Source organism: Lissotriton helveticus, chromosome 2_2 (genome assembly GCF_964261635.1).
Source record: "Lissotriton helveticus chromosome 2_2, aLisHel1.1, whole genome shotgun sequence".
In the NCBI taxonomy this organism is placed as follows: domain Eukaryota; kingdom Metazoa; phylum Chordata; class Amphibia; order Caudata; family Salamandridae; genus Lissotriton; species Lissotriton helveticus.
This window is the reverse complement of record NC_136060.1, coordinates 107,332,836-107,345,772: the sequence shown is the minus strand read 5'-3', so window position 1 is coordinate 107,345,772 and position 12,937 is coordinate 107,332,836. Positions and strand designations below refer to the sequence as shown.

Sequence of the window (12,937 nt, the reverse complement as noted above, 5' to 3'; positions counted from 1 at the left end):
TTCTAAAAACTAGCCTATTATGTGGTTTGTCGTGCCTTATATTGAAAAGGTTGGCGAGAGACAATTTAAAATTTCTGGAAAGTCATTCAATTATGCTAGTTACTGCCGGCACCTCGCCTGACTTATGGACCCACACCTCAGACGGTACTTAAGAAGGCATACGGAAAACTTACATTTTGTTGCCAAATTATGTATTTATTGCCTCCTCTCTCCTTTTCAGTTGTGATTGATTGTGGCTGCCAGTCAAGATTCTAGGCCCCAGACTGCAGTCTGAGGAATATGACTGGATCACCCCACTCAATACTCCAATGGATGTTCTAATTGCTTTTATTTGTTGCTCCTACCAGATCTAGCAGTAGGCGGTTTCACAGTGCCTGGCAACTAGAGGAAGCCCCCCCCCCCCCAAGTATTTTTAGGAAGGGGTCAAAAGTGGTTATTTTGAATTATAGAAAATACTGCCCTGAGGACGCAGCTCAGGGCAACGCATTTGGAATACCATGGGCAGTAGTACATTTTCTGTTTTTTTTATTTTATTTTATTTATTTATTTATTTTTTCCCCCACAGTAAAAAAATAGTTTGGCCATTTTCGCCTCACACATTCTACTTGTTTCTGCGTCTCGGCTCATACAAGGCATTCCATGGAAAGTTCAATTTTTAGATGTAGTTTGAAGAGGTAATAGGTTGATTGGTGGCTCAATGATTAATTAGTTCACCCCAGAAAAGCCCTGTTAGAGGCCCCTTTCTGGAAAAACCTAGGGGGGAGCTAAGATGAGAACTCAAAGGAATTAGCATTGGCAAAGCCATTAGGTTTCACCCATGCAAGGCCTATTGGCGGTTTTGATGTGTTTTTTGAATACACATTGCACAGTAACTAGGGCTGCTGTGTAATGTCTGAAAGTAAACAAAGCGCTATGACTCAGTCAATGCCAGCTGCGCTGTGGCACTTTATTTTTATGTACTTTAAACCATCTTGCACAGCAGTCTGTGGTGCTCTGCATCATCATGGGGGTTGGGGGGGGGACATCGACCATGCCAATAGGTCTTGCATAGGTGAAAGCTATTGGCTTTGCCAATGCTTGTTTGTCTATGCTGCATAGTGTCAGCAAAAAGCATTGGACGAGCTCATAGGTTGACAGTCCTATTGAGCTTACCAGTATTTGTTTTAGAGGCACTTTATTTATGGGTACCAATTACCAGTGGGATACTTGCATCTGCTTTTCACAGGCAATCGGAGCTTATCTGACCTGTTGGTTAAATCTTTTAAATCCTGCAGGTTAAAAATGCAGGCTATTAAGCTCATTTTTATTTGGTTTTTGTAAGGCTGATCAGTGCCTTGGCAATTTATGATACCACCAGCTAGTCCTAGTTCATACAACAGCATTCTGGGTTGTTTAATATGTAGCAATGTACATGTTAGGGTCTTTTCGGAACCCTTAATGAAAGTGAATTTGGCTAGGAAACCAGATTGGTTGAAAGTCACTCCTTACATGCTCACTTGACAATTTTTATCAAATTCTATAAAATGTTCTAGTCTGTTATGAAAACTTTCACATGCAAAACTAAAAGTATACTCCAACTTACTTTTTGCTGCTATTCATTAATATCTTGCATTAACAACGCAAGTTGTTCGAATTATTTTAGAATGGAAATATTTTTACTCTGCTTTTTTAATGCAGAAAACTGATATAGCACGGGCAGCAGCATCGCACGGTTACCTAGTACAAAGAATATTTACAAGACCTAGGTATGAGAAGCATTTCAAGGTCTGTCAGATACATAACCGGTACAATACACATGCTAGCTTCCCTTCATTGCATAATATCTAAAACTTGAATATGAGCAGTATATGCTTCCATAAGACTGCATATTTCCATCTTAAAGAGAAGATGCATCAAGGGCAGCAGCATTGGGAGCTTCCACCCTGCACAGGGCACACTAAATCTGATGGCAGGAGTGCAACCCTTCATTCCTTGCAGATCAGGTGTAGTATGACAGCCGGAAAAGAAGATTGTCTGTGAGGGCAACCAGAGTGCAATATCCCCCTTCTTTACAAAACAGATACCCCCAAAACAGAACAACATTTCATCACTTACAAAACATGTGCACTTGTGGCATGTTGGTTGGACATTACTGGAGTAGGTATGCAATTAACTGAGAAGAGTTTATAAGTGAGTGTATATGTGAGAACTGTCATTGTAACTTGGATATCTCTTTCTATGAGCATGCTCCAGGTCATCCGTCAGCTTCTCTGCGTGCTTTTCCCATATGGCTCTCCTCAGCTACCTGTTAAGCCAGTTAGCCACTCTTGGGGCGATAGGAGAGAACCACCTAATGGCAACCCTCCACTTAGTGAGTACCAAACCCAGGAGGAAAAACTTCTACTTGGCTTTTTTTTTTCTTTCGAGCTGCACTCATTTCCAGTAGACACCGTCCAGCCTCCATGTGAATGGACCATACTGTAACTGAACTCAAGATCTCCAATAACGTCTGCCAGTATGCATCTAGTTCAGGCTACTCCCAGAACAGATGCATATAAAATCCACCCATGCCGCGGACAAGGGGATGATTGCCCCATAGTAGCATGCAGCATTGTCAGGGTGTGGTATACCTAATGGACCACTTTATATTGAAGCAGTTTGAATTTCTCATTAGTGGAGGACCTCTTCATGTGTCCTCTCTCATTCTTTGTCAGAAAGAGAAGCACTCAGAATTTCTTTCTACCTAGTTTGCACTGTCGGGATGTGCAATGGAAGGTCCTCATGCAGTGCCCTGAAATTAGAGGTGGGCAATAATGGCTCACTGGGTTGTCCATGGTCGGGGCACCTTGGCCAACGCCTGATGACTTCGCTCAGTGGTGAAGAACTTTCGCATCTTGGGCTTCAGAGTGTTCACAATTCAATCCTCTAAGATTAATTCAGCAGACTACCATGGCCATGAGGTCGAACACAGGCCCCTGCAGCGGATGCATTCGTCCACTAAGCCACCAGACCCGGCTCTGTAGCTTGCTCCTGCTCTAGGTCGTGGTCTGTCCGGTCGCAGCTATGTGATCCTCTTAGCCACAAAACGACTTGCTAGCAACAACAGTGAGTCCCCACAATCCAGTAATGGGGCACAGGAGGATAAATGCTGATTTTAAAGGTGCCACCAGGAGCTGTCAAAAAGCGGCTACCTGACCCTGGCTAACCGGCCATCTTGTGTGGCTTCCTCGTTCCCTAATCCCGCCCACAGCCACCACCACCATGTGTGAAATTAGTTCTTATGAAACAACAAGTTTAATATATACTATAACAATGACGGGAATATAAAATAAAATGCAAACATTAACTCGAAGTCTGTTTTTACAAAAGAACTGTATTAGTCCACGTTTTGTCTGTTTTACCAAAGCACACTTAGTTTTCACATTGTTACTAAGCTCCACCCGCTTGTCTATATATTTCATTCATCCATTTATTGGGAATTTAAAGCAATTCAGACCAATCACTGTTTGTTTTTGTATTTAAATGCCCAGGTTTCCAAGAATGCCAGGTTGCCCCATAACATTTTGTAGTTACTTTTTAGGTCTCACCCAGACAGCACATTCGCTCTTTGAGACATGTTGTGTCTGAAACATGGGCTTAAAGCAGCTCCCATGTTTTATTTTGGCTCCTGTTAATGTCCTTTGTAAATGGCTGCTTCTGATTTGTGAATATGGTTAATTCTGCATGCCTCTTGCTGTCTCAGACACTCCCAAGCCGACTGCCCTGTTACATGTGGTCTTCCTTTTCTTTAAATTTTTGTTTTTTGCTGCTTTTTGTTTCTCCTCTAACTTGCTCCTACTTGAGCAGCAGGTATATGAAGCTGCGGGGGGGGGGAGCGGGGCAGCTTTTGCAGCAAACGCTGCATAATCCGATGTAGGACTCTGGCTTCACTTTCAGGAACGGTGGCTCTTCATGGTCGTCTGAGCTCTGGCTCCCTTTAATTTTTTTTCTAACATCGTTAACCATCCTTTCTTTATATAACTTTAAATGTGATTAACCAATCTAAAAAGACACACATTTGCTGCCTGACTACAATCGTTTTCGGTTTTGTTATGCGCGCACATACGTCTTTTTCGTTCATGTATTTGCCGAGCTGGCGTTCACACAGCCTTGAGGCTTGTGATGTCACCAGCCCAGCAAAGCCATAGCCTTGTGTGCTGTGCTCCGCCCCCTGAGTACTGAGTTGTGAAGGGTGTCCCCAAGTGCTTCAGCTTGAAGCACTGCAACACCAGGGCTTGAGGTTGTTCAAGAATTGCAGCCTAAGCCACCTGAACCTTTCACAACTTTACGTTGTGCTGATGTAGCTTCTCAAAGATTTAACCTTTGCTGTAAACGAGAAAAAAAACCATCTAGATCTTTTAAAAGAACATAGTGTTGCTCCAAACACAATAACTCCGACATCATATAGGGTACGCATAATAACGGTCTTGGTTCACTTGCAGCATCGCCTTTATGGTGGTAGGTGATGAACACGTGTTTAAGTTCGTGTTTGGAAACTGTTGCGTCCAATGAATGCCATCTATGCAGCGATGCAATCAAATGATAAGCTTAATGTGTTAGATATGTATTTTTTTTATTATAACCTTCATTGTATGATTTGCATGTGTTTGGCTCAGCTTGTGGGCTGGCTCTTGGAGCCAGCCTTACCCTCTGCTCTGGCTCGGTTCCCCCCCCCCCCCCCCCCCCCTCTCTATGCATCTAACACTTCCACACCTTACTGCTATGCTACTACTAATCACAGAAGGCATGATCAAGCAGATCAAATCTCACCAATCCTCTGCACCCGCTACCATACCTTGCAGCTTAATTACTAAGTTACACTACTAAATTACTCCTACAACTATGCTGCTCCCCTAAAACTTCTCTATAGCTCGCTGCAAATTAGTACCCACTAAAATGTTGTCCAGGAACAGAATTACACCATCTGCCCCCTGGTACACCGAGGAATTAAGAAGGCAGAAACAACAGAATAGATACAGGGAAAGATTATGGCGAAGAAATTATGCTTCCGAGGACAAGGCCAAATACAAAGAGTCTCTGACTACGTATAAAGTAATGATCACTGAAGCCAAAAAATCATTCTATTCGTTAAAAATTGATAAGGCAAAAAATTCTAGCAGACAATTGTACGAAATTACAAGACTTCTGACTGGTAAGGCACCCGATTTGACCCCCCCAGTATCTCAATTATTCTGTGACTCACTGGCCAACTTCTTCTTCTCAAAAGTCAACGACATCTATCAGGCCTTTTCTTTAAATCCAATAATACCACTTCCTTCGGATTTGCCATCTGATAAAGTTATGGACAGTTTTTCGGTGATCACTGAAGAACAGACTAAAAGGATTATATCCTCAATAAAAACTGGATCAATACTAGATCCTTGTCCAGTCTCAGCCCTCCTACCAGTAATAGATACCATCATTCCAGCTACTACCTTGGTCTGTAACTTGATACTTGGCTCGGGTATTTTCCCTGACTCCCTAAAAAACACACTAATAAAACCTTTACTGAAGAAATCAACTCTAGACAAGGCAGATGTGAAGAATTACAGGCCGATTGCGAGCCTACCTTTTCTGGCCAAGGTGATCGAAAAGTCCATGAATCAACAGTTAGTTGAATTTATCGAGAAACATCACCTACTGGACGAAACCCAATTTGGATTTCGAAGATATCATGGCACTGAAACTGCCCTAATTAAGGCGGCAGATGACATCAGGTCAATTCGTGATCAAGGAGGGTCAGCAGTACTTATTCTGCTGGATCTGTCGGCGGCCTTCGACACGGTCGATCATAAGATCTTGGTCGACCGTGTCGAAAAGATGGGTGTTCATCACCTAGCAAGAAACCTGATTGCATCTTTCTTAGCCGATAGATCTCAGGCTGTCACCTTAGGCCCGTATCAATCTGCCAAACTGTCATTACCATGTGGTGTACCTCAGGGCTCATCCCTAAGTCCGACACTGTTTAATATCTATGTGTCGGACCTTGCTAATGTCATCAGAGCATATGGGATGAGCGTTACCTCCTACGCGGATGACACCCAACTTGTATTGGCCATTAAAGATAACGGACCCAGGGTGGCGGATAGTTTTAGGCAGGGAATCACTGCAATCAAAGAATGGATGTCACAAAACTGCCTTAAACTTAACTCTGATAAGACGGAGGTGCTCATTTTTGGACACCTCCGCCCAGAGTGGTCAACAACTTGGTGGCCACCAGCAATGGGGGACCCCCCGGGTCCAGTTACCAAGGCAAGGAATCTGGGAGTAATTTTTGATGTAGAATTAAATTTTGTGGCTCATGCTAATAAGGTAGCGGCAACAGCTCACTACAAACTGAGGATGATTAGAAAAATCATTCCTTATTTGCCGGAGACTGCCGCGAAAACATTAATAAGTTCTTTGGTGTTGTCATCACTCGACTATTGCAATGGCCTGTTCTTAAATGCCCAAGCTAGGACTCTGAATAAACTGCAATCAGTGCAGAATGCAGCGGCGCGTCTGCTCTGTAAAATACCCAAGTTTTCCCCTATATCAGGCTCGATTAAGGGACTTCATTGGCTTACAATCCGAAATCGGATTAAATTTAAATCACTATGCATCATCTATAAAACACTTCATGATCAAGGACCAATTTTTTTCAAAAGTATGCTGATACCTTATAAACCAGGTAGACAGCTTCGATCGGCCAATTTGAACCAACTGGTGGTCCCTCGTGTCAAAACAGCTTCCTGGGGAGACCGTCGTTTCACAGTGGCAGCTTCCAAATTGTGGAACACTCTGCCACAATACATCAAGACGTCCTCCTCACTTCTTCAGTTCCGTAAGGGACTGAAGACTTGGCTCTTTGATCAATAAATCCATATCATCTAGTGTGCTGCCATAGATATTTAGGGAATCTCATCAGCGCCAAGACGCCCACGGGTATACGCTGCGCTTAATAAATTGTAAAAAATAAATAAATAAATAAATAAATAAATAAACCTCTATGCAGACAGATTGCAGTTTAATACAAGAACCGCCAAATGCACATCATTACAAAATCCCATCCCTATATTGCGACCATATTATAGGCAATGGCAACAATGCATCACGCTCATAATACAACCAACCAGCTTTATACAACAGCGCACCAATACAGCACAACACTGTACCAACACAACAGCACACCAATACATCTGCAAAATAACTGCGCAATAGTATGTCACCAGCATAAAACTCGCACAGCAACACAATTATGATAATTTAGAAGTGATCTAACGCCATCAGATCATAAACAAAATCCACACATGCAACATGCCAAGTACAGAACCAAGTCAAAACAGTTAAACCTAAAACACGGAATATATCCGTGTTTGTGCTTTGTCCTTGTGTAATCGGCCTGTATCTTGTATGTGTGGTTTTTGTTATTCCCCAAGCTTAACATGACATTCGACGGGTCCCCACAATCCCTTGGAACAAATATTGTGTGTAATGTTTTTAGGTTTCGGCTACCGTCCCACTGCATAAGCAGTGGGTGGGCGGAGCCGAAATCTTTTGTTAGTAGTATGGGGCCTGAACACGCACCTCTTCTCCATTGGCTGGCCTCGTAAATGCTGGCCAGCCATTGGAGGAGAGGAGCGTAACTGAGTTCAGGGCCCCCCTTGACGCGATTCGGGGGAGTTTCTGTGTGTTTTTTAAGTCCCGCCCCTTTTTTCGTCGTGCCTTTCGGTTTTTTTTTTTACATTCTTCAAACACGCCCCCTAGTCTAAAGGACGGGGCTTACAGACAAAAGGCACGGAGTGTCTTGCTTGCGCTGTCTGCTGTGATTGGTTAGCAACTACCAAATAAGCTTTCTGATTGGTGGACTCTCAACCAATCAGAGAGCCTACTGGCGCGTGGGGGCTGCGTGAGCAAGACCTGCTGTAGACTGGCTTGTGGTACCACTCCTTACATGTAGAAAACGCTGTATAAGAAGGGGTCACGGGCTATCTTGTAATTGTAGCAATGGAATGAAGGACGGTCCAATTCTAAACACACCTATAGTCATTTAGGAAACTGATGAGTGCTTGAAGTTGAGGTAATAAATTGTGCCAGATAGTAAAGAAAATCAGGTTCAAGGAATACCAGTACACGCAGCCGTCGGAGAAGGATCCTGGATCAGCTGACGAAACTACAAAGCACTCGAAGGTACACACGTTGAAGAAAACGTCGCCAACAGACTCCTCTGTAATTTAGAACACCTACACTGCAAACCTGATAAACCGTGAGGTGATATGCACTCGTCAGTGATGCGCATAAGAATTCACTTAAATATTCGCCAGCCGAAACACAGGTGAAAGTAAAGTAACTTCGAAATGCGTGTGGGTCCCCCACTCGCCAGAACCTTCTGCAAATCAACGAAGCTCCAACAACTGAACTCCGTCCTCTCTCCCCCCTCATCCGCTGTGGTCCAGGAGGCTGCGCACCCCCCCCCGCACACTGGCAGCTCTCCGGCCCCTCTGTGCAGCCCACAGGTGGCTGTCAGCAGCATCAAATGATGGGGAGCGAGGGAGGAGGGCACCTGGGGCTGCTGCTAGGGAAGATCGTTCTGGTGAAAGCTTCCCCTGTGCCACCCGCTTCCTGTCCTCTTTTCCCCAGATTACATGGTGGGTGCTGGTGGCAGGCGCAGCCGGGAGTCGTGTGTCTGAGCCTGCTGGCAGCAGGAGGGCGGCGATGCACACAGAGGTGACCCTGTCTCTCCAACCAGAAACACTCCCATGCAGGCTCTTACACACACACCCGGGAGGAGAGTGCTCCGGACAGTACGTTGCATTCTGGGGCATGTAGTTTCGCTTTTAACACCGTAAGTGCGGACTCAAAGCTACCACTATGAGCGAGGGAGGAGGGTGCCCGGGGCTGCTGCTAGGGAAGATCGTGCTGGTGAAAGTTTCCCCTGTGCCACCCGCTTCCCGTCCTCTTTTCCCCAGATTACATGGTGGGTGCTGGTGGCTGCTGACCTTTGTGTTTTTTCCAGGTGACGCAAATGTCCGCAGCAAGTATGAACCCTGTCCTGTTTTCACGGAGGTCTTCCATTGAGGAACGGGACAACCGGGACTGAATTAACTAATTACGTGTATGAGGGGTCCTAGCGGCTGCACGTTGACTTCTGCGGGAGAACGGAAGAAGGATAAAATCACTTCTGCTCGATGTGGCCATTTGTTCCTTGTGTCTTCTTTGGAGCTGCCGGACTGTGCTATTTAGGTCCGGAAAGGGTGTGGTTGCACCGCCTGTTAGTTCTTGTGTCGGATAAACTATTTGGGAGCCGACATCTTGGGAACGTCACGCGTCTGCCTTCTCTCTGTTACGGTGGAGAGATATTTGGCAAGCCCCACAATTCGGAGTTCCATTTGGTGATATCTTCGCGGTAAGCAGGGGGTATGAGAGTGTGTAGTGTTGATCAGGAGAGGAGAGGGAAGGAGGAACTAAACTATGGACCCCTTTAAAGACGATGCTTAGGAAAGAGAATTATAGATGTCAAGAGCTACAAAGCGAGAAGAGTGTATATATATATATGTGTGTATATATATATATATATATATATATATATATATATATATGTGTGTGTATATATATATATATATATATATATATTTTTTTTTTTTTAAATTTATTATAAACAAACTGTATTGCATTTCAACCCAACCGGGCTCATGAGGTAAAACATTAAACACAGTTACAGAATTGAAGGAGGCATGCAGTCCACACTTGGTAAGGCATCAAGTGGAAAGCGATCGTGTTCACGTCCTGCCAGCCAGGGCTTAATTTGTGCCGGTGGTAGGCACCGCACTCATTTTTAGAGAATGTGACTTATTTATCATCATCATGCTTTTGGTGTTTAAAGAAAAAGGCATAAGCGAGAATCAAGACGGGAGCCAGACCCCTGGCGTTTGGCAACCTCTGCATTTGTGTCTGTGACACTGTGTCTGTGACACTGTGTCTGTGAGACTGTGTGAGACAGTGTGTTCTGTGTGACTGTGTGTGTGTGTGTGTGTGTGACTGTGTTTGTGTAAGTGAGACACTGTGTGTGTGTGTGTGAGACAGTGTGTGTGTGTGAGACTGTGTATGGGAGACTGCGTGTGTGAGACACTGTCACTCTCTACTACTCGCTATCTCCTACACATTATCTCCTACTCACTCTATACTACTCTCTACTACTCACTCTCTTACTGCCTACAACTCACTACTACTCTGCTCTCTACAACTCTACTCTCTTAGTCTACTACTCTCTCTACTAACTACTACTCCCTACTACTACTCTCTACTGCTCACTCTACTAATCACACTACTCACTCTCTACTACTCAATCTGCAAAAACAACCTAACCTTACTTCAAACCTTTACTCTTTGCCTAAAGGCACTAGTAAACAAAATGCCATAGGTCTCCTCTTTATTACACGTAAAGCAATTCTGTTTGTAATCAGGTGGCTTTTTAGCTTTATTAGTGCTTTTCAAACTTTCATGAACATAACATGCATATATATGCGTAGATATGTGTGTGTGTATGTATATGTATATGTATATGTATGTATATATATATGTATGTATATGTGTGTATATATATATATATATATATATATATATATATATATATATATATATATATATACATAAACATCTGCATACCTATATCAATACCAATATTAATGCATACTTACATATACATAGATGCATGTTATGTACATGGGACTTTGTAAAACACTAATAGAAACTAAAAAGCCACCTAATTACAAACAGAATTGCTTAAACTTTAATAAAGACGAGACAAAATGCAATAAGTCTAGGATTTGCGAGAGATTAAGCTATTGGCATTGTAAATGACGCCATTTATTTATCTGTTTTCAAAAGCAACACATAAATATAAAGTTTGTCATTTACAATGCCAATAGCTCTAACTTTTGCAAAGCCGAGACCGTTGCATTGTAAATGCTTGTTATTTGTAGGGATTAGTGTTGATTAGCCAGACTGTGTGTGTGTGTGTGTGTGTGTGTGTGTGTGTAATTTTGCAGTGAGTGCCTCAAGTGATGCAGTCATTGATTCAAACTAGCCGTTTAAGTCCTCACCAATCTTCAGTTTAAAATATCTATAAAACTATCCAAATATTTCCCAAAAGCTATGATCAGTCTTGGGGGCTTACTCTTTTTGTCTCGTATTTTAACGTAGGACCTCCATACTCTTCGAAACCCAGCTATAAAGAGCAGTGTGCGAAGTTAGTCTCCTTTTCTGTATCGTTGTCAGCACTTTGTATTCTAACACTTGTTTGCAGGATTTCAAGATGATGGGCGAGTTCTATTTGTTTTTTCTTTATTTTTCAAAAGCGTAATCTTTAGGGGCCAATGAAACACAGTACAGGGCTTAATGAACTTTAGCTGCAGTTTGAAAAGTGTAGGCCCATAATGTAGATGGTACCACTGCTTACTTGGTGCTTTGACACCTAGCGTAGGTCTATAAGGTCAGACCGGGCTGAACAAGTTATATACAGTTGTGAGAAACATGGGAGACTGCGCTAGGTGGTGGAATACGCATGCTTATAGGGTTGGATCCAGTCTGCCAGAGTTCTAATACTTAAAACCTTCCCTCTCCCTCCATTGAAGAGGTCGGTTATCCAGGAACTTATCGCCTATTCTCAGCAGCGCAGTCCCTCCCACCCAAAAGGCATCACTCGACCAAACACTAAAAAAACAAGCATTTGCAATGCAATAGGACTCGCCTTTACGCAAGGCCTATTGCATCATGGACAACGGGAGTAAGAGCATGGACCATGGGGGAAGGGGGACAAGGGGACGAGAAGGCACGGACAAGTAGTGCTCAGTCTAAATAACACGTATACTACATGTAACAGTAAAAATACAGGGGCCAGTAGCCATGGGAAGGTACAAATGACATGGCTATAATAAGGAGCGACTAACCATCCATAATCAAAGCAGCATTTACGAAAGACCATGACACAAGCCAATTAAAAAACATGGGTGGAGAGTGGGCGAACCTTCCACTGCATACTCCATTAATGCAGAGCGAGCAGCGCATGCGGGCTGCGGCTTTAAGCTCTATCTAAAACATCTACTGCATTAACTTTGCTGTGATGCTCGGTTGCTCACCTGCCGTACATTATCTTGTGTAATTGTACTTTTTCTCTTTTATACCCTTTAGGCTTGCCGTTTCCCCTCAAAAATGGAGACTACTGCAGGTCTGTATCATGAATTTTATTTTGATAATGCTGTTTGCTCGTCATTTTGGTTTTCACTGCTCTGCATGTTGTGCCTCCTAAGGTATTGAAGGGCTATACGCTTTTTATGGAGGTTTGTTTATACTTTCACCTGCATTATACACAAGTCGGTAAGTGTCTAAAGTGCCAAGGAACACCAACCCAGCCAAAGTTGTGCCTTAATCCTGTTTAATATACAATTTTCTGAATGGCTTAACACGTTTGTTCTGCATTACAAAGGCTTCTGAAGATGGACGCAAACTGCATACAGGGTCAAATATTCATTCAACTGTAGTTTGGTGAGACAAGGCAGGCAGACTACTCCTCTTAGTAGCCCCATCAGTTGTATGGTGAACTGACACCGTTGTGGTGGTCACGGGTTCCTTAAGTGAGCTACTAGTTTGTTTACTAGAATTTCCTCAACTCCTCTTCCCCCAGGGCCATATTGGAAATGCTTTGCTTCCAGTAACCGGGATGCCAATCTTGCGCCAAAAAAGCCTACAGCTAAAAATGGCAGGAACGGTTTTGAATTATTAAACTTAACTGGAATGTTTAGCCTTTTTTTTAGCAAAACGTTTGGAATAGCTTGGCAGCCCGGTGAAATGTGTTTATGCTATAGTGAGTTTTTTATTACAAGTACGGCTGGTTAGAAAGAGTCATTAAGTGTCTTTGTTATGTTACACTTTAGTACTTTTG

The 12,937-nt window shown here is 43.3% G+C and overlaps 1 protein-coding gene across 1 annotated transcript in view; it reads left to right on the top strand.

The window, feature by feature from the left end:
- Positions 1 to 12,937, top strand: part of PAICS (phosphoribosylaminoimidazole carboxylase and phosphoribosylaminoimidazolesuccinocarboxamide synthase) — a 321,486-nt gene that overhangs the window by 220,410 nt on the left and 88,139 nt on the right. Inside the window, exon 12 of the mRNA XM_078678871.1 lies at positions 12,187 to 12,223. Within this exon, the coding sequence (XP_078534997.1) occupies positions 12,187 to 12,223 (37 nt within the window). The remainder of the gene's footprint in view (positions 1 to 12,186; positions 12,224 to 12,937) is intronic.